Raw genomic sequence first — 23,260 nt, forward strand, 5'->3', positions numbered from 1 at the left:
TTTTATATAACAATTAATTATATTTTCAGATTATCCAAAAGACTTAAAATTTTGTAAAACTATAATGGTAGATCTAGGAATGGCGGGGGGCGGAGTATCAGGCGGCGGATCGGGCGGACTTGTAGGCGGCTCTCCGGCCGCACAACAATACTGTCTTAAGTGGAATAACCATCAGGTACATAGATAGATAGGGAGATAAACAGATAGATAGTTAAATATGTAGATAGATTGATAGATAGTTTGGTAAATAGATAGGTAGTTAGATAGGTAGATAGGTAGTTTAATATTGAGATAGATAGATAGACAGATAAACAGTTAGATAGATAGATAAATATGTAGACATATTGATGGGTAGATAGATTAATTGTGAGATCGTTAGATAGTGAAATAGTTAAATAGGTAGGTAAATAGATTGATAGATAGACATCTATAATATACAAAAGCAGCAAAACTGTAAAATGGTTAGATATATATTATGGATACTACATAGATTGATATGTGTTGAGTTGAATATATGGATAATAGATAGATAGTTAGATAGATAGATAGATAGATAGATAGAAAGATAGAAAGATAGAAAAATATGTAAAATTATAATGCAAAAAAAACAGTAAAAACATAAAATAATAGTAAAGTCAAAAATTCATTTTTACAACTTTTTTTTATCATCTAACTTTTAAGAATTATATTTCTTTCTCAAAATTTTTGAAAAGTAAAATTTAAACTTTTTGTAGTTAAATTTTTTTCTAAAAAAGATAAGAGGCTTTGTTCTTTTTTTTATAAAAATGAAAATATGGAATTTTTGGCCAGAAATTTGACAAATCTGTAAATATTTTTTCTTTAAATAGTAGAGTAATATCATCCAGGGATCTAAAGGTATTAGACGAGACAATGGCCGATAAATTGATGTACATCTCCAATAATGACACAAATTATTACCCCTTCTGTTCATTACATTTAGTGGTTTAAACGTTTGAACACTCACCTTAATAAACAAACCAATCAAAATTTAGTACAAGTCCCCAGAGTTGTTAAGTCAACAAATAAGAAAATGTTATTAAAAACTTTGGGGAAGAGTGTAATATACAGCCCATGGTCCCCTCTTTCTCTCTCTGTTTATACGCGTTGAAAGTCAAACACATACAAATAACTTATTAAGTAGTTTCGCTATGATAAAAAAGTATAAAGCCTAATAAAGCAACTTTCCCCAAACTTTTACTCAGCAAAAAAATCATTTCTAAGAACAGCATTTTTTCAAATTTCTAGTCGACTGAAAAATATTTAGGTTTTTTTTGCAAAAAAAAACGCAAAAAAACATGTTTTGCAATAAACCACGATATTTGCTTATCATTTCAAAATCATAAAAATTGATAATAAATTTTTGGAATATTTTTTTATTTGCGATAAATTTTTGGAAGGGTTGATAAACCTCCCAAAACGTGGTCAAAAACCAGACTAAGATTTATACAAAGCTTCTCTATATAACTTTTTTTATGATTTTAGTTTTTATACGTTTTACCCTTTTTCTTTCTTATTAAAAAAAACATTGTTATAAAAGTTATAAAAATTAGAAGAAAAAAATCTACTTAATAAAAACAGATTAAGATCAAATTTCGTTTTATACACTTTTTTCTGGGCTCTGCAGTCGCTCTTATTTCATGCGGATAGCGGCGACTTATTGATATAAATTGTCGGCGTCGGTTGTAATTTTTAATTTGAATACACTGTTAGCTGCCAGGTTAACGGCTACGGGTACGTAGAACGACGACTTTAAATTGTGCATTTTCTCGGCTGTGTAGATGATAAAGCGGCTAACTACGGCTAAATTTTGTAGCTGCCGCGGTTAAATTAGTATTATCGTTTACGCCTAAGTTTTTCATATTCTCAAAAACCAGGGAGGGAGGGGAAATTGGGCTGCTTATTACACTAGTCACAAAACACTCTTCTTATTGGTTTGCTTAACAACCTTGAGGACTTTTATTAAAATTTTATTGGTTAGTTCATTTAGTTGAGTGTTCAAACGTTTCAACTACTTATTGTTATTAGGTATATCATCATTGGGGATGTACATAAATTTATCGGTCACTGTCCTATCCCTTTAGATCCCTGCGGAAAAAAACAAGCAATTGTTGCATGATTAAGGAGTAGGGGATGTTTGTGTTGTTATAATAATCTGTTTTTCTGTTGATTTAACATGTGCGGAATTTAATGCACAATAATAAAGCAAATGCGGTTAGTTTGGCGGTAGATGCGACCACCATCACCCGCACTTTTTCTTAATTCAAATCTTAAACAAAGAGATTTGTGTTTGAAATTTAAGAAGAAAGTAATAAAAATATACAGAAATTTTATTGTATTAATTTTTACTTTAATTTTACATTAGAAATTTAATAATTAATGCTTTATTCTATTAAATTTTATTTAGAAATATAATTTTCAGAAAACAAAAACAAGGATGAAAACATTCCTAAATTCTACATAAAGCAACATTATGATTAGATGTTTTTATTATTTAATTTATATCTTGTTATTGAAAAAAATCGATGTTTATTTGTTTAAAGAATTATAAAATACAATATATTTATAGTTATAGAGATGCTACGCTTATAACTACGTACTATACTGAATGCCAATGGGTATAAGAAACACCATGTGATAGGTTCTAATCTTGACACAGCACCGCATCATAATTAAGATGTTAAAATGGTTCCTACTGCTGCTATGTCACAAATAGTTAGAGTAAGGGGAATGCCTTGGCTCATTCAATACTTTGCACTGTTTTGATTCAAAGATATATTTTAGTGCATCCCGCCCTCAAAGAATATCCGAGGCTAATTTATTTTTATTTTTATTTATTTATTTCAGAACAACCTGCTGCGAGTGTTTATGCGGCTGCTGGGTCAAGAACTGTTCACAGATGTAACCATCGCCTCAGAAGGACGCAGGATTAAATGTCACAAGGTAACAGTGGTTTCTGTCAAAGTGCCTTTTCGAGAACAACCCCCCCCCCCCTTCACCGTCCTTATTTTGCAATCATTAAAGATAGTTGGGGCTTACTTTAGGCCAGGTTAAGTTTGGTTAGATTTGGTTTAGGCTCCGCACAAAAGCACTGAATAAATGTCGAGTTTTCATTTTAACCCTTAAAGGTTGTTAAATAAAAGGGTGAAGGAAGCGAAAATTGACTTTGACCTACTTAAGGTCGGAAATTCATCATAACACAGAGGACTTGCACAATTTTTTTAGCCCTCTAGCTTTAATAGGAATTGAGATAATAGGGGGGGGGGCGTTAAACGCCCCGCCCCCCCCCCCCTTCCCCCGACCGATTAAGGTGCGGCAAGGGGCCCGACTGTTAAGGGTTAAGACGGTACTGTAGAGTTGTTACGAAAATAACACTAAGTCCATGCATATTGGCATTTAAAACAGAAAAGGAGTATATCAACAACAAAAAATAGAGAAATCTTCATGGAAAGTTTTAAATATACTGGTTAATTCTTACATGTCTAAATATATGTTACGAATGGAAGAACACATCCTATATGTAGAAAATATTTGCTTTTAATAAGAGGAAGTATGCCTTAATAATCTAAAAAGGCCCAGAGGCAAAAATAGAAATTTCAATAGTTTTTCATTTGCAGCCATTTTTGGGTTTGAGACAATAAAATTTATAACACGTTTTTAGCTTAAAATCCGCTGGATACAAAATATTCTAGTTTTATAGACAGTTTTCCGCGGATATGAGATTGAGAAAGTATTGTATTAATCATAACGTTTTCACCGACAATTTGAATAAAACAACATTATACATGCGTTTATGTCACGGTTCAGAACTGGTTTATATCCACTTGAAATTAAAAGGAGCATGATTTACATCAATTTTGAGCCGGTCAAAATAATATTGACTTTATTTTCAGGTTGTATTATCAGCATGTAGTTCATATTTTGAACATTTGTTTATGTCCTTCAACGAACCAAATCAAATAGTCATTTTAAAGGTAAGAAAATTTTAATGATAACATGCAATTTGTGATAAATAAAGCCTCGTTTCCCTAACTACATTATTTCTTACTTTCTTACTATTTTATCCACCATTTAATTCGTTGTTTCTACACATACGAAGACATAGTAGTTATCATAATCATCTTTGTTTCTTGGGACATCCTGCATCAAGACATAGTTGCCATTGGACACCCTTGACAAAGACATAGGTGCCGTACTTATCCATTTTCCGGACAAGACCATGACATAGTTGGAAAAATTATCCTTCTTTTAGGACACCCTGTGCAAGACAAAGTTGCCATAATTATCCTTTTATAGGAAATCCTTTAACAAGACATAGTTACCTTTATTATCCTTATTTTGTGACACCCTGTACCAAAACATATGTATTTCCTAGTTATCATTGTTTTTAGGACACCCCGTATCAAGACATAGTTGCCATAATTGAGTTCATGTACAAAGGAGAAATAAACGTATCACAGGTAAAAACTTTTAGCATTGAATGGCGAGATAACCATTCTGCCCTGGCTCCCTTTAATTTTGTTTAGATTTTTAGAAGGATTTTAAAAACAAATAAACAGTCTTAAGCAAGCTTCATATTTAGTGTATTTTCAAAATACTTGACAATACCTGATCGAATATTTATCTAACTTATTTTGCAGCGTTACTTATTCACATAATTAGCCTTGTATTTTCTATTCATTATTTTTTTTAAGGATCGACTGTCATCATTATTGAAAACAGCAGAAAATTTAAAAGTTAAAGGATTGGCGGAAGTTTCAAGTAAGTAGAGCTATTCTTATTACTATTATTATAAATAGTAAGTAAATATAAATTAAAGTATTTGGGATTCAAAGACAACTAGCGGCTGTGTTACTATCTAAAGGCGCTGTATTCGAGGGGGAGGTAAGGAGTTTGAAATGGCCTGAAATAATCCTATGCCTTGATCATGAATGAGGTAGCTTAAAATTAGCCTAAAAACTATATAAAATGAAGAGCTCAATCGTTTAATGTAATAATCGGAAATATAAATAAAAAATCAAAATTCAAGTTAATGTTGAAACCTAGTTTTAAATTGCCAGGACTATTCTTTCACTACAGTTGAACTGTGATATTCTCATGATGTATTCATTAAAGTTAATATGATTAATACAAGGAACATCTTGTCATGCTTTTTAATACACAGTACATACTAGCTACAAAATTAAATTTTGTTATTAAAAGTTTTAAAAATCAACATAAATTTCATAATCACAAATTTCCAAAAAAAAAATATTAATGCCACAAAATTTCATGATAAGGAACAATTTTTTTTATTAAATCATTAAAACTTGGAAAAATAAAATTGTTGAATTATTAATAAATTTAGAAAGGAGCTTTAACATTAACGTGAGTTTTAATTAGGGCTAGGTAGCCGCGTATAAACCATAAAGCCGCCAGTAACCAACAATCCACACAGCGTAGCCGCTATTGGAAATCGGTTTCAAAGCCATTAATACGATTCATTTCCTCTAAATTAAGATAATATTGTATTACAGAGAATTTCCTAAGAAATAAAAAATAAAATTATTAAATTCATTTTGTAAATTTTCATTTTACTATCCGTGGAAAACTGCCTGGTGACAATTAAAAGATCATTTCTGTATAATTCTGCATTAAGCTCTTTCCAATAAATAATCTTAGTGAAGCTTAACACTGATCGTTGAGTTGTTTTAGGCTATTTTATTTGAAATTGTAAATCTATGGATGGTTGAAGATATTTTCTGCCCCCCTCTTCCTTCAATATTCAAAGCTCAGACGCCAATTTCCAAAAAATATATGTATATGTTCTCCATATTAGATTCTGAAGACAAGAAGCCATCGCCTGCAGCCTCCAAGTTGTCCAACAACAACAACTCTCCAGCAATTAATGGCCTTAGCCAGGAACATAAACTATAGCATTTAACTGGGTAAAAACCAGTTCTTATCCGTGTGAAAAACGCATAGATCGTGTGATTTAATACCGAATAAAATTTATTTCCTAATATTTCTTTACGAGGACAACTATCTACAAAATTATACTATAAATATAAACTAGCGGCTACGTCTCTAGAGCCTCACAGCTAGTAATTTTAGATAAACGTCATATAATCAAAGTATTATTTGAATGCATTTAGTGGTTATCAGGGTTATCATTCACAATTGGTCCCCAAAGTTTTGCAAAAAACCTGCGGAATCATTCAAAACACTTTAGGCGAGTCCCCAAAGTCTAAAATAATCAATATATAATCCATTGTCCCATCCCTAAATCCCTGAGTGGTTATCTATAGTTGTGTATCTATCTAAAGGATTCAGCTGGCAGCCTCCAGCAGCAAAGATCAGCTTTGACCGCCAGGCTGGCTCCTCCATCACTGCAAATGTTGGGCAGGTAGTCAGAATTTTAGAATAGTTATTTATCGCAACGTATTATAGACAGCTTCCCGCTGATATTAAAATGAAAAAGATAAAAAACATTTTTGTTAGCCACGAGGGGCCAAAGGCCATACCTAAAAATACTGGTATGTTAAAATTCGTGGAAAATTGTCTATAATACGATGCTATAATTTTTCACTATGGCTGAGAACCGTTTCTAATCCAGAGGACAATCAATCGGTTTCGAAGCAATCCTAGAAAATTAAGCTTTCTTATATTTCAATGTAACTTATTATTAGAAGTCTATCGAAAAGAATTATTTTACAACTAAGTCAAATTATAGTCTGTTTTAAAGAATTGATAAAAAAACAAATTAAATTTTTTTGGGGGAAAAATACAAATGCTGTTTTTAATTACAGACCAGTGTCAAGCATCCTGTCGGACAACCTACTGAACGGGGACGGCAAACGGAAACGTGGGCGACCACGCACCCTGGACGGGCCGGAAGACACCATAGGCCAGTCATTCCCCACCCCCAGGATTTCTAGTGTTGCAGGTATTTAGTTTTTATTTATGTTTTTGTGGACAATTTTTAAAAAAAATATTAATTATCAATATACATACAGTATCTTTGAAATATAATAACATTTATTTATTGCATTATAAACAGTTTTCCGCGGATATTAAAATGAAATATTATAAGTTTTAAACCATTATTCATTTTATGATTTCTACTTAATTTTCGCAGTATACTTGATTTTTCAGATAGCTGAGAAATGGTTCTAATCCAGTGGATATTAATCGGTTTCGAAGCAATACTGCATATAAAATTAGTATTGTAAAAAAAAACATTTACGTTTGTCTGAAAAATGAACATTTTTGACTTTTGGTATAGAAAAATGAAAAATTAAGAAAACGACAAAATATTCTTTTAAAAATATTATAATTGTATACTGCTTTAGATATAAACAGAAATCTGTTTACAGGGGCAGTTACCAACCTAAGTCCACTGCTACTGGCAGCTGCTTCCACAGCTTCAGCTGGCAGCACCAACACACAGACGGCTGCTGTGGCAGCTGCTTTGAGATTGGCGGCTAGCGATTCGGCATCTTCTCCAATGAAACAGGTTTTTTTTAGAAGATTTTTAGACAAAAAATATTTTAAATTTGATTCCACAGTTAATCTCTATGTGTTGCGTTAACATGAAATATAAAATATTCTTAGCTGAAGTATTATTAGCTGAAATATTATTGACATGTTGCTATAAAAGCACAATAGCCTAAATCTTACAAAATTTACTAAACTTAGCCCAATTTTTATTTCTTGGGTAGGTGAAAAAGGTAGGCCTTCAATATTCTAATTTTGATGGAGGTGTTGACTCCCCCAAAACCCCTTTTTGCGCGTTTATTCGTGGTTAAAAGAAAGTATTTGACCGGTATATGCCCAATATTTATCCTGGGAAGTTGGAACCATTCATCATTTATTTAATATATAACCCTGTATTAATAATGATATTTCAGGCTCGTTTGGTTGCTGCCGTTGCGGCAGCTGCCGCCGCAGCTCAAGATAGCGGATCCTCGACAACAACTACAAACAGCTTGCAAAAGAACCCGGCCATTCCTTCCCTAAGCATGTCTCCTTTACAGGTTATTTTTTTGTTGGCCCAACATCTTGTTCAGAACCATTACAAAATTTAACAATAGACAAAAATGTAAATCAAATATTATTTAAAAGACATTATATATATATTACAAAAATGTATTATAGGCCTTTTTTTAACTATTAGAATGAATATACAAATCTTTGCGGTCTGTTTATTTCTACTTGTTCTATAGCGCTTCAAATAATTATTTAATTACATAAGATAGAAAGATCATTTTATTTTAATTATCATTCTTTCAAATTAGTCGTGTAGACGGACATGTCCTATTTAAAAGTACCTTTTCTTTGAACAAGATAGATTTAAATCAGAAATGGAAAGAAAAAAAACTTTTTAAATGTAATAAAAAATTACATTTTAGGCTGCCTTAAATCGACCCCTGAATGAGAAGAACAACAGTACCCCAGGCTCTCCAACCACTAAACACCTGACAGACAACCAGCAATCTTCCAGGGATGGAATTAAGGATCATACTTCGAATTTTCCTTCCTTTATTTTATTTAACTCCCTCTTTCTTCAATGTGTTATGTTTTTTTCACTTCTTCTTATATTCTATCTTCTATTTTCTATTTGTAAAATATCTGTTTTTATTACTATTCCTCAGGTATAACCAACAAACGAAATAGATTTAAAATAATTTGGGGGTAAGATGGAAAGGTCGAATTAGTTTCGTTGTTGGTATAAACTGACTATTTTTCCTTTTTTTCTTTTTATTTGGAATCCTTATATCTATGATTTCTAGAGCTCTTACGCCGGCAACCAGCCGTTCCTCCTCCGTTTCCGGCTCCCCTCCACCTCTAACGGCGGCTTTAAACCTTGCTACCGCCATTAAGAAAGAGAAAGAAGATGAAAACACCGCCATTAGGTTTTTGCTTTTACATAACAGCTAAAAGGATTAGGGCTATTAGTTACTGTAATTAACAATGTTACCTAAAATTTTAGAAACAATCTCTCTCAACGTGGTTTAAAAACTTTAATTTTAATAATTCTTGATTTGCTGGTTAAAATTTACAATGTCCAAAATTTTCAACCAACAATTTTAAGAAGTGTAATTTTATTTATTATCATTTGAGATGTATAATGTATATAGGGATAAAAAAAGAACAATTTAACTATGTGTAAATTTTCAAAAAAGTTCATTAAGAAGACTATAGTAATCATTAAAATAGAGTCATATGAAAGTTTTATACTTTAGTTACAACTCGTCGACCAATGAAATTATTAATCTGAACACTGATTAAGCCAGTTTTACAAGAGGTGCCTAATCCCTGCGGGGATACCAGAGCTGTATGTATAAACAAACTCAATATAGTGATAGTTCCACACCTGATAAAGAGCCCATGAGTGGGGGCGAGGGGATGGGGGGAGAAATTGCAACCACTGTCCCCCCAGAAAGACTCGCCTCCTGGGGAATTATTAAGGTATATTTATTTTGGGTATAGTCCTTTTCACGACATCCCTCCATAAGGAGCGATTCTTCGTATTTTTAAAATGGCTTTTTATAGGTTATTTTAGGTTAGGTTCGGTTATATTGTGTTAGGTGATTGCCCCACAGGGTTAGGTAATTGGCCCCGCAGGGTTAGAGCCCCCCGCAGGGGCTAGAAATAGGAGAAAAGCTACTGTGAAAAATACGAAGAATCGCTCCTTATGGAGGGATGTCGTGAAAAGGACTATACCCTTTATTTTTATACTTTTTATTTAAGAGGGGGGGGGGGCGCAAAAATGCTTTTGTAGCTAAAATTGCATTGTGATAGAAATAAAAGTTTTGCGTGGTTTTGGTATGGTCCAAAATGTTTGCTTGTCTGTATAACTAAGATATTTTATTCTGAATTTTTAAAGTTTAAGTTAAAGTAAAATAATTTAATCTACATTCGACCAATACTTTATTTTTTTAATTATAGTAATTAGTACCTAGGGTTTTTCATGCACTTTTGTCGGAATTATTTAAAAGTTTTTGTGGAAACTCATTTTTTACTCGTTCTATGTAATTCATATCATTTATTATTTTTTAGGTTAAATAACTTAATAATTACAATTTTGTTATTTAGATGAACGATTATCTGGTGACAGGAACACGGCAACAGTACTGGGAAGAATTATTTGTTAAACACGTTATGGAGGTGTGTGTTTTTCTCATTTGCTATTTAGTTTAGTTTAGTTTAGTTCAGAGAGTCGGGCTGAGAACACGCATTTTGCAAGCTCTCCCCCGCCCTACCCCATGTGTTAAGCTCAGTTCTACCTTCCCCCTCTCTCTCAACTAGTTCCCCTCTCCCCACTGCCCGTGGTCACTCCGCAGTTGGAGGAAAGGGAAGACACTGTAGCCAGAGGGCACCTCGTATTTAGGCCTGGCAATGTGTATGTGTTAACGTATCGGTCAATTGTTAGCACAAAAAAGTGAAAATAAAACATTTATGAATTAAAGAATTTTTTTAACTTATGTGTAACCTAATCGCTTTAATTTAATGAACAATTTTTGGTGAAAACACTCTCAAAATTTTTTGATAATTTATCGGTCTGGCAACATTTTACCGGCGCAAAGTACTCCCGACAAATAAGCTCTCCCATTGGCTAACATTTTTTCGCGTCCCACCATTGGTCAGCTGACCCACACTCACTCAGCACCTTCGGATCCGCCATCTTCACTTCATCATGGCCTGTAGTACGTGTGACAACCCAGAATATTGGTCAAAATTTAAAACAAATTTGGACGCTGCTTTGGATGTTAAGTTTAGTGAATACGATGCGAATATAGCTAAGGTAAGGGATGAGCTTATTCATAGTACTTTTGCCAGTCATAAAACCGAAATAAACGATATTAAATTGAGAGTCTCAGATTTAAATGTTAAAATTCAATCTATCGAAGGTATAGAAAATTTCGTCGATGCTAAATCTGTTGCAAGTGAACAAAAAGCGATTAGGACCACGATTACACAACAAAAAGACTATCTAAACTCTGTCGAATCGTCGAGAGAAAATTTCGTCAAATTTCAACTTCTACAAAACTCGATAAGAGAGCAAAGGTGCCGCGATTGGAGTTGTAGAATAGTGAACTTTCAGCAGCCGTGGAGCCGTGAAAATATTACAGAGTTTATCATATTTAGAAACATTATAAGGCCCACCCTTGAAGCCGCTCTTAAACGTGGGGAATTAGAATATATTCCCTCACATTTTTGTGATATCGTCGAGCGTGCCCATATGCTCCCATATACAAAGGGCCAGATCCCCGTTTTTATTTTTCGTTTTATGTCTAGATCCTACCTCGACGCGTGGATGAACAATAAGAAGGCTGTGCTTGACCGTTACAACGCCGAGATCAAGAGGTTCAACCCCAGGAACAACGCGTCACCGGTCCCGTTCTTCCCCAATAGGTTAGTCCAGGCGAAACAAGATATGTCCGACCTCAACAGGAAGACCATGACCTTTGTATATGCCACAAACCAGATTTCGAGGGCCAAAGTCGCTGGCCAACATGTCCAATTCCAGCTCAAGAACGGCAGCCGCTGGATACGCTGCCTTAACCCATTTGGCAAAGACCTGAAGGAAATGGCCCAACCCATACCTGGAAGCGAGGATTTTTTTCTGTCGGAGGCACCGCCTATCCTTCGTTTCAACAAGCTAACGCCTGAGGAAAGGAAAACATTCTTCTCGAATCAGGCTGATTTGACAGAGGATGACTTCCCAAGGCAGTTTAGTACGATCACAGCCCACCCTACCAGCACGATTCAACATAATTTAACGTCTGCCCCTGCCCCAGTTCTCGGGGACCTGGCTGTGTTTCCTCCCATAGTCTCTGCCGCAACCGTCGCAACCGCCGCACCTAGTGCCGCACATACAGCCGTCGCACCCGCCGCCGCCGCTGCCGCTGAATTCACTGCCGCACCTGCCGCCGCGCTCACCGCCGCACCTGCCGCCGTGACCGCCGCCGCATCTGCCGCCACGTCTGCCGCACTTGCCGCCGTGTCTGTCGCCGTACCTGCAGCATCTATTGCCGCACCTACCGCCACACACACCGCCGCACTTGCCGCCACGTCTGCCGCTGCACCTGCCGCATCTGCTGCATCTACACCTGTCGTTGACTCAGCACCTTCTGATCCTGTTGCCATGAAGGCATTTACCGTTGACTCAGCACCTTCTGATCCTGTGGCCACGAGGGCCAAAGCTAGAGACACCGCCAACAAAGCTAAGCAAAGCAAAGCAACAAAGGCGGGAATCACAACATGAAGTTAAGTATCTTATACGACGGAAAAAAGGTACCTAACAAAATAAAAAAACACTCAGCTTAGGTATTATTATTGTTATCATTTTAAAATGATTTATTTCAAAAAATTGAATGATTTATATCCACGCGAACTTTATAAAATTATAATATTATTATTATATATTCCTAAGTTGTTAGAAAGCCCACATCGCATATTAATTTTAATCTATTTTTTCTTATCTTTTCTGCTGATTAGCATATAAAATACATGGAACTTGTATGAAAATGAGTAGGGGGAACTAAACTAAACTAGCTTTAATGTGTTGCCACCCCCAACACACACATAAACTAAACGCTATCGGAATAACTATAGTAAATATGGTAATTTTTTTCGCTTCAACGATAATATATTGTATATTAACTATTTTTATTTGTCCACTAATATCTACTGTGTTTCAGATGTCCATACTTGATGTTAAGACGATTCCTCCTGCGGTGCTCCTGGACCAGCTCTGCTATGACAAACCTCCCTAATGACCAGATTAACCAGGATTACGGTAACTTAAACGATAACATTGGTCTAAATCTTATGAATCCGATTTACGGCGACTACTTTAACGATTTTGAGAATGAATTCGGAATAAATTGCGTTTTTTCAAGTGAACAAGGTATCGTACAGAAACTGAAAACATTCAACGAAAACCTTCTCAATATTTTTAGTATTAATTGTCAGTCATTACATTCTAAATACAATGATATTGTCTCCACTGTAGACTTCTTTAGGCAACATGATATCCACTTAAATGTTCTGTGTTTTCAAGAATTATGGCTAAATAAGGATGTAAATATGGATTGCTATGGGATTAATAATTACGATTGGCATGTTAAACTCCGCACAAAAAATAGGGGGGGAGGGGTGGGTATTCTAGTAAGCAAATATTATAAAGTAGATAAGCTATTTGATAGGTTCTCATTTAAAGAAAATATTCTTGAATCTATTTGCTTAAAAATTTCCCACAATGGACTAAAGTTTTGTTTATTAAACTGCTACCGGCCACCCAATCAGAATAATGCTGAAATAGAAGAATTTTTTGAACTTTTTCTAGACTTGATTGATAGAATAGCAGCTTTAAACATACCATACTTCATTGTGGGAGATTTCAATTTTGACCTTTTCAAAATAAATAATATAAATAGCAACTCCATGAGAATTATTGAGTCTTTTTCTTTTAACGGTATCATAAATACTGTTACCAGAGCTACTAGAGTAACTAGAACCACTGCAACCCTTCTTGATTTATTCGGGGTAGGTAACTTTATTCAAAACCTAATGTCTTCCTTTGTTTTAACATCAAAAATTTCCGATCACTTGCCAATTATTAATTCATTCCGAATAGACAAAGTAAATAAACCCAAACTTCCAGATTTCTTTGAAAAAAGAGAATTGAATGATGAAAACTTTGATGCCTTAAACTATGCACTCTACCACACTAACTGGAATCACGTTTTAAGTCAAGACAATACAAACATTGCTTATGATAACTTTATTTCAACCTTTTTGAGACTTTATAATGAAAAGTGTCCAGTTAGAAAAAAACGAAAAAACAAACGTACCCAGCCCCAGCAGCCTTTCATGTCAGATTACTTATTGCGTTGTAGATTGCATAGAGATATTTTGTACAGCAACTTTTTAAAAGACAAAACAATTGAAAATGAAAGTATTTACAATGTCTATAGGAATAATTATAATAGGCAAGTGAGAAGAGCAAAGATTGATTATTACAGAAAACAAATAAGGGATGCAAACGGGGATGGGAAAAAACTTTGGAAAACTCTAAAGGAAGTCATTGGGTTTAGTAAATCTTCCCCTGAGTGCACATACCTTCAAGTAGGCCCAAACAAAATTGAAAATGACCAAGAAATAGCTAACGAATTTAATCGTTATTTTAGTCAGATTGGGTCTTCCCTAAGGCCTGAAATTCCTTCCACTCCCAAAAACTTCTTTGAATATTTACCACCCCCATGTCAAGATTCCCTCTTCTTTGAGCCATTGTACCCCTTCAAGGTTATTAATATCATTCGTAGTATTAAACCAAAGCGTTCCACAGACATAAATGATGTCTCGATGTATGTTCTGTCTCGCTGTGCTGATACCATTGCCACTCCCCTAACACATGTTTATAATTTATCACTTCAAAATGGCACTTTTCCTGAAAAAATGAAAACTTCCAAAATAGTTGTCCTTCATAAATCAGGTTCACTCAGCGAGGCAGATAATCATCGAGGAATTTCACTCATTGACAACTTTTCCAAACCCATTGAAAAATATGTCTGTGATACGCTGGTTAAGTTCTTAGAGGATCGGTCTTTTTTTAGCAATCGTCAGTTTGGCTTCATGAAAGGGATCTCAACCTTTCACAATGTATTGAACTTAAGCACATTGATTACCCAAGCACTCAGTCGAGACGCTTCCTGTATGGCCATATTTTTGGACATAAGGAAGTGTTTCGACATGATAAATAGGGACATCCTTTTTAGCAAACTGGAGAATTCAGGGATAAGGGGGGTTGCACTTGAGTGGTTCCGTAGTTACTATGCAAATAGAAAACAGCGTGTATTTTTTAAGGGCCTTTTCTCCTCTACAATTGAATTCATTATCATTGGCGTACTCCAGGGGTCAGTCCTGGGACCAATTCTTTTTTTAATTTTTATCAATGACCTTGTTTCATGCAGTGAAGAGATCTTAATTAATCTCTTTGCTGATGACGCAGTGGGCTTCATTGAAAAGCAGAATATTATTCAATTAATTAACCTTGCAAGGGAGCTTGTCCCCAGACTGACCCAATGGTACAATGCCAATAAGCTTCTCATTCACCCCCGCAAGACCAAATGTATGGTCTTTTCCTCCCCCCGTGAGATACTCACCCCCGCTGAGCTCGCTGCTAAGACCAACTTTGAAGTCTATGTAAACATGAACAATCATAATGAAAATGATGAGTCAAAAATCACTAAGTTGGATCTTGTGAGCGGTACCAATGAGGGTAGTATCAAACACTTGGGAATTCAATTAGACGAGAAAATGAAGTTTTCTTATCATCTTGAGAAAGTCTATAGTAAAGTCTCTAAAATAATTTATAGTATGAAAGTAATGCGTCATTTGTTGGACAAGAAACACCTAAAGCTACTCTATTCTTCTTATATTAAGTCGAATATCGAATATTGTTGTCTCCTGTTCACTGCCTGTCCTATGTATCTGTTAGCACCAATCATTAAGTTGCAGAAGCAGGCCATTAGAATAATCGAAAATTTGCCAAGCAGAGCTCACACAGCTGAATTTTTTAAATCCAATGGCATACTTCCGTTTAACCTGTTAATTGAATTCAATGTTTGTAAATTCATGCACGCCTATAAATTAGGCATTTTTCCCAAAATCTTTGAAAACACCTGGAATTTTGTTCAAGACAGACATACGTATGGCACTAGGAACAGGAACAACTTTGCTTACGAACCGGGCACCAATAGAAACTTTCTCCTGCACGCCCCTCTTAACTCTTTCCCAACTATCTTCAACAACCTTCCACTTGAAATTAAACTAATTGATAATAGGAATATTTTCAAGAAAAAATGTTTTACTTATTACCTTAACAAGATTGAGTTTTAAAAAAATGCAAAATATTTTATGTTTTTCTTCCTTTTACTTAACATTTTTTGTTGTAACTAAGTTTCTATCCGTATTTTTAGCCCTCGTCTTTCTGTAAGCATTAAACTACTTTATTAAAAATCAATAAAACAGCATTTCTTTAACCTCAAATCTCAACGAATAGGTTCCGTAGGAACCGACACACATACCTATGTATAGAGTAGCTTGGCATAGTTTGTTTCTTATCCATTTTATTCATTTTACATTTTTATATTTTGACTTTGACTTTTTCCTTTATATTATATATTTTTATCAAGCAGCTAACGAATCGCGCAACCTCTACCTTTATCTATCTAATAAAAAAATAACAAAGTTTTTTGAATTTTGACCGAAAATATATTTATTTATTTAAATTTAGATATCGAAAATTTTGTGATGACTATCGCTGACTGGTTAAGCTCTGTAGTGGGCATAGCCATCTACTCGTCGTAGTCGCTGGAGTCATAGACGTCGTCGGGTTCCTGTTGGAGGAGCTCCTCCACAAGGTCCTGCTGGACGGTGACCAAGCGGTCCATGGCGGCGATGGAATCCATATTAGCCTGGAAGGAGCGGGCGTACGTGGGCATTACTGATATTAACCTCACGACTAACCCATAGTTGGAATACATCATGCGGAGGATTTCCTCATCGATGGCGTCGTTGCGGAATCTCCTCCACATCAGCATGTCGCCCTCGTGCACAACGCCCAACAACCTCCTCTTGACCATAAACCAGAGGTCCAGACAGCGCCTGTCTACCCCCGGAAATGGGAGTAGATCAGGCACTGCCGCGAGGTTCAACAGCTGCTGGACGCCGTGCACGGGTACAGGATCATCGACTTCATCGCTAGAGTTAAGCATAGCGATGAGCTCCTGCACCTGGTCATGGAGGGGAACATTTTCCTCACCTCCAGCCTCCTCCGGAACTTCCGGCGCCCCATCTGGTAAAGCACCTTGGCCTTGTCCTACTTCCTCTTCTTGATCTGACATCTTTGAGACAATTGAACTTTGACCTTACCTACCCCATATTTATACCCCCCTTGTGTTTTAATACCATGCATTATGCAATCTTAATTTAACTTATTAATTAATTAGTAAATAACTTTCCCCACTTCCGATTTCCCGCGTATTTCCCCTATGCTTTACAACCAATTGTCTCCCTCCCGCCCCTTTTTCATTTATTCTACTGTGCTTTACCGGAAAACCACTCTTCCCCCCACCCCCTATTTTTCTCCCCCCCAGTATATACCAAACGAAAAGCGCCGCTCCGTTTGTCTGGCTGGTAGCCACGACCGCGCACAAACCACTCACCACGTCCCTTTTTCTCCCCCTCGTTTTTCCTCCCCCCCTCCCCCATACCTGTTTAATTCCTTGACCCATCTCCCTTATTTTAACTAGTTTATCACTTCACCAACTTACATTTCTTATCCTTACTTTTTTTATGCTAATGTTAAATTAATCCATAGCAAAATATTAACAGACATCCTATTACTTTATACATCCTTCAAATAAAAAATAAATAGTTCATAGCAAGATATCTAGGATTTATTAAAAAACAAATCAATGAATTTATTTATGGTAAATTACTTTTTAATATTATATTTAGCTACTTTTTTTTCAAAAACTAAACTATATCATTTCTCAAAACAATTTTATTTTTAATAGCCATATCAGAAACATTTTGCAGCTTTTTTTTCCGTTGATTCATTGTTGATTTTGTGAACGTCTTGCGGACATCTCCGCGGTTGTTTTTGCGGATATTTTGCGGATATCTTGTATATAAAGTCGTAGAGAACTTGACCATAACTGGTCCAGACCGGAAATGGCCAACTTCTGGAGCTATAGTTGGAGACAAGCCCCCTCTTGTGCAGTTATCTGCTCAGCAATTTCACCCAATTTAGTTTCATGATACTCCATGTCCTTGTTTGGGTTGTATAGTGTGAGTGCCAACTCGGTTTCTAAATAACCCTGTTGGTATAGAAGACGGGCTACCTCACGACGCACTTCCTCACTGACATTGTCACCGTTAACTATATTGAGAAGTCGTTGATATGTTATTGTCAATCTATTGCGTAACGGCTGCCACAATTGTTGGTATTCTTCCTCTCCGAACATTTTTGTGCCTAAACAACAGTAAGATTTAAACTCCACTAAAGCAAAGCTATAACCAAATTGTGCGCGCAATAGCACGCCACAGTCTTTTTTTAACATGACCCACTTTCACCCTTTACCTTCAAAAAAGAGTGAGATCAATGGATTAATGAAACGTTTTCACCTTCCCTCAAAAAAAAAACCCCCCCCCCCCTCTCCCCCTCCCTCCCCCATATTGTTGCCCCATTCACAGCCATGCTGTGACCAGTTCTCAAAACATAAAAATCAGATTCCGGAGGAATCGAACTTTACATATTTAGGGACACACTCCCATTATCAAAATACCAAAATCAGATTCCGTAGGAATCGCATACGACATATTCTTTATTTGTACAATTGTAAAATTGTACATCATAGGATTATTATATCCATTCTCAAGAAATAAAAATCAGATTCCGTAGGAATCGAAACCAACCATTACACCTTGTTCACTTAAGTACATGATACGATTATATATTAGGATATCTTATTCATTCTTTGGATTTTTGGATTGGACCAAGTGTTATCGCGATATTTACCGTTATCCTGAAATCATTGGTGTGGAGATGTCCTTAGACCCGGACATAACTCCACTCTATAATGAAAATAATTTGTTACAAAGGAAACTGTCTATGTAGAGCTGAAAAGGGATCACAACGGGAATAGCGACTCCTTGTGGAGGTTTTGGTTCCTTAATTGTTCCGAATTTACGCTTGGAGAAGTTGCAACTGATAGTAGGAGGATGTCTGAAATACACAGCAAGATATTGTATTCTTTCATTGTTAAGATTATTATTTATTTGCACATATAACATTGTATCGGCTTGGCAAGCGTCAAAGTACACCAGTGGCTCCACAACCCTTAAAGGGTTATGCCAACTATCTGGTACAATGTTGCATGGAATTTTTATTGTAAAATGTTATCTTCATCTTATTCGAACTGGCCTGGTAACTAGGTGGAGACGAAGTTCGGCCAATTCCATGCTAGGTACTTAATAATAGTTATTATGTATATTATTATCAAACCTGCATCAAACACAACAAACCAGAAGAATCAAACAAATCAAGCATAGTAACATAATGTATGATATATATCTAATAAAATATGTTGTACCTTTGAGGAAAATAAATCTTATCTTATCTTATCTAAGATAGAGGATGATTTTTGGTGAAGATTTTGCTGACACGTATATTTTATAAATTTGTCTGTATGTCTAATAGTCTATCAGTACTTTTATAGAAAACATCATCTTGGAATAGGACTTTCTATATATGTGTTTATTTCCCCTCAAACTTTCAAAACCTCATTTTACCTCTTTAAAGTTTTTTAAAATACACTAGATTACCCACCTCAAATCTTTGAAACCCCTCAATTACATCATCAATAATCTTGGACGTCCTTTTAAGTCTGGCTATCTGTCATGCTCACTTTCTTCTTCGTCCGTTTGGCTGTTTCTAATAAACCATAGCGTGTGTTGAATTCTTCCATCCTTGTAGAGGAAGGTTCAGTTGGACTTGTGACTGTCCTTTTTTGAAAAATACCCAGCAAATCATAGTATTATTTATAGGCTGTAAGAAACAAGGAAGTGGACATGAAGGGCGCAGCTGAGCTACTCGGTGTCTCCTACGGAACTTTGTACGGGCGGTACAGAGAAAATTTTGGCTACCTCAAGCACGCGTGGAACCTTACCGGCCGGCCTCAACGAAAACAGAACATTTGGTAAGTGCAAACTTTTAAAGGCATGTAGGTCATCCATTCAAACGTTTATCGTTTTATCTATCAATTTATATAAGGGAATTTGTAGTGGCAGAGGAATTCCAACCAAACACTTTCAATTTTAAAAGAAAAGTGGGTGGGTGGTGCTACCCTCCCCAAAAATAGGTATAAAATTTTCCTGGTCTTATGACAAGCTACACAAATGAGAACCAGATCAGAGGCTAACCATCATTATATTTAGTAATCAAAGACTTCATTTATTCATCCATGTACCTATTCATTCATATTTACCCAATAATACATCCATTAATAAAACCATCTATCCATATTTCCATGAATCCATCCATTTACACATCTATAGAGTACATAAATGCATCTATTTGTACAATGTAAATAAACCAACCATTCTATTTACCTATCTATGTCTGTATTCAGGACTGACCCGTCTACCTCAAGTATCCTGGAGGCCATGAGATCTGGAGCCATGAGTATGAAACAGGCTGCAGATGCGCTGGGAATGGAAACTGCCATGCTTGCATACCATTTAGCTGCAAAGGTATAAAAAATGTTATACAATAAATTCATACCTATCCAATTTGAACTGCTAAACAGGCAAACTTTTCTTAAACTAAAATGCATTGAAGACGAGATACTAACCTTAAAAACTGTACGCGGCTTTTAACTCTTCAGACAATATTTAAATTCATCATTTTGACTCTTTGCCTGTTTGTGGTCACTAATGCACTATAATAGTAACTGCTAGACTGGCGCCATCTTTTTTCATGGCATAATTAGACTGCAAAGACGACATTTGAAATATTCAGGTTGATCCTATACCTGTTGGCGGTAACCAGTGCTACTCTGATTCTCAGTATTTATCCATCTGAGTTAGATTCGTAATTAGATAGGCACCATCTTTTTTCGCGGAATAGTTAGACTGCAAAGACGACATTTTAAATATTCAGGTTGATCCTATACCAGTTGGCGGGACCCAGGGTTACTCTGATGATGAGCTGGAGGAGGAAGAACTGGATGATGATGAGGATGGAGCTGGAATCATCATTGGAGCTGAAGAGGAACCTGACAATGAGGTGATTACATTTGTAAAATAATCCAGGGATCTAAAGGAATAAGACAATGGCCGATAAATTGATGTATATACCCGAGGAGGATACAAAATTACCCTTCTTTAGATTAAAATTAGTGGTTAAAACGTTTAAACACGCAACTTAATAATACTTCCAATTAAAATTCAGTAAAAGTCCCTTTAGTTGTTAAGCCAACAAATACGAAAAGTGTCTTATAAAACGTTGGGGTCCCAAACAGGAGTCCCAAACGTCGGAGTGGACAAACGCAGGAGTGGAGCTTTAACCTAACCTAACCTATTTAAACAATTTCTTAGGTTTTTAAATGCCTAACTCCTGCGGGGGGCTTATTTGTGTATTCATATCTTAACCTAACCTAACCTGTATAGAAATACATACTTAAATTAATATTTTAACACTCCTGCGTTTGTCCACTCCGACGTTTGGGACTCCTGCGTTTGTCGTGGAACCCTCTTGTCCTTCCTCTCTGAACAAAGAAAACACTCAAAATGAAAATCACATTCCTTAACTATTAAAAGTGTTATGATTATAATGCAAAGTTCAGTATTAGGATGTATATTTGTCGAAGTAGTATGTTGTCATATTATCTGACTGTTTGAAAATTAGCATATACATATATTATCTTTAACCTCTTTCCCTTTGATTGTTAACATTTGTAAAGCTTGCTTGTACAGAAAAACAACATTTCTACATTGGGAGTATAGTACCTCTATAGAAGTTTATTTTTTTAATGACCTTTTCATATTTTTCAGGTATCAGAACTAATGGAAATTCAGCCAGAAATAATAGTTGGGGGTGAGTCTACACCTCCTCTTATTAAAAGAAAACAGGAAAAATAATGAGCTTAATACTAGTAATAAACAATTAATATTCTGGTTACAAGATATTTGTCATATCCCAAGTTTGGCAGATTTCAATACACATTATCTTACACAGCTAAAAAGAGCAGAAGTAGAACATTTTTAATCGTCTTTAGTATGAAAAAGTTTATTTACAAACTATTTTTGCTTATAAAAAAAATCTGAAACCATTGCATTTGGTAAAAGTCTTTTATTCAAAACATTTAAGTATATAACATACACAATACATGTAAAAGATTAAATAATTTGTTTTTCAAACGGACAGTCAGACGAATATTTTTTTGAAGGGTATATAGCAAATGTTAATAATATTGATTAAGCTAATTGTTGCTTCATTAACAGGCTAGTAGAGAGCAATTTGAAGGCATAGTAGAGGAAGGCGATTAGAAAAGACAAGAAAAATTTCATTAAATTTTGATAAAATTGTAAAAATGTGATTTAACTGTAGTTAAAATCTTAATATTTATTGTATGTATATTTTAATGCAATTTTTTTTTTCAAAAAAGACGATTTTATTAAAAGAAGGCAAAATAATGCAAAATTAGATGCAAATCAAACAAGAAATATGTTTTCTTAAAAACTTTATAAAAATCATAATATGCAATATTTTAGTTTTAGATAATTTTACTGTTAGTTCAATTTTTTGTGATTTTTATGCAAGAATGGAAAAAAATAGATGCAAGAAGTTTTTTTCGTCAAGTGATTTTTAGTAGCTTGGCTATTCTATAATTAGGATATTGATTTCAGTTTGTCTGATGGTTACTTAAAGATCATTCTAAATATTAAATTTTTAATTAGTTTTTAAAGGAAGCTCTTTATAGTGCCTATGAAAAAAAGGAGATAAATTCACAAACATTTGGCCGAAGTATCCCCTTTTTTCTAGGCTTTTTTTTATAAAGAGCTTAGTTACTTTTCAAGATTTGAACAAGAAATTGATGAAATTCTAATGATCGAAGATATTGCTAAATATTTGGTTTTTATTCGCTGCGCTTTTTATATTAATAATTGTCCTTGTTAATTGTAAAAAAGGATTGTACATATTTAATTTAAAATTTTGCATTTTTCTATGTAAATTATTAGTACTATAATACTTTGTTTCCTTATTTATTATTATGCACTGGAACATTTTTTATTTATGAAAATAAATTTGATTTTGATTTACGTTTGATTTTAAGCTTTTTTGATTACGGCAAAGAGAGAGAAAGAGGGGACAATGGGCTGTTTATTACACTAGTCCCAAAGTTTTATAAAACCATTATTATTGGCTTGACAACTTTGGAGACTGTAGTAATTTTTAATTGGTTGGGTGTCTGTTCAAACGTTTCAACCACTAACTTTAATCTACAGAATGGGTGATTTTATGTACCATCATTGGTGATGTTTATCAATTTATCAGCCATTGACTTATCCCTGTATTTCAATATTGAGGTTACCCTTAATTAAGGTCTGTTCATACAACCTATAATCCTGATTCTTTTTTATAAGTAGTAAGATTTTTGTCCGACGACCGTAAAGATCTCGCAAA

General features: G+C 34.9%; 1 protein-coding gene across 2 annotated transcripts; it reads left to right on the forward strand.

Annotated features, from left to right (window-relative positions):
* The first annotated feature begins 33 nt into the window (after positions 1-33).
* LOC145335476 (uncharacterized) lies at positions 34-22,896 on the forward strand. Of its 2 annotated transcripts, none has more exons than XM_080181236.1 (19): positions 34-175; positions 2,866-2,961; positions 3,912-3,992; positions 4,410-4,478; positions 4,713-4,779; positions 5,837-5,917; positions 6,322-6,403; positions 6,807-6,943; positions 7,350-7,513; positions 7,908-8,033; positions 8,409-8,498; positions 8,788-8,912; positions 9,360-9,468; positions 10,096-10,167; positions 19,621-19,772; positions 20,205-20,325; positions 20,735-20,860; positions 21,628-21,700; positions 22,073-22,896. In XM_080181236.1, exons 1-19 carry the CDS (start codon positions 65-67, stop codon positions 22,120-22,122), a joined length of 1,932 nt encoding a protein of 643 aa, XP_080037362.1. In that variant the 5' UTR covers positions 34-64; the 3' UTR covers positions 22,123-22,896. The 2 variants fall into 2 exon arrangements, with proteins under 2 accessions (XP_080037362.1, XP_080037363.1); XM_080181237.1 differs by having other exon boundaries at positions 7,374-7,513.
* The last annotated feature ends 364 nt before the right edge of the window (positions 22,897-23,260 follow it).

Source organism: Acartia tonsa, chromosome 13 (genome assembly GCF_053477335.1).
Source record: "Acartia tonsa isolate MP-2025a chromosome 13, ASM5347733v1, whole genome shotgun sequence".
Lineage (NCBI taxonomy): Eukaryota > Metazoa > Arthropoda > Copepoda > Calanoida > Acartiidae > Acartia > Acartia tonsa.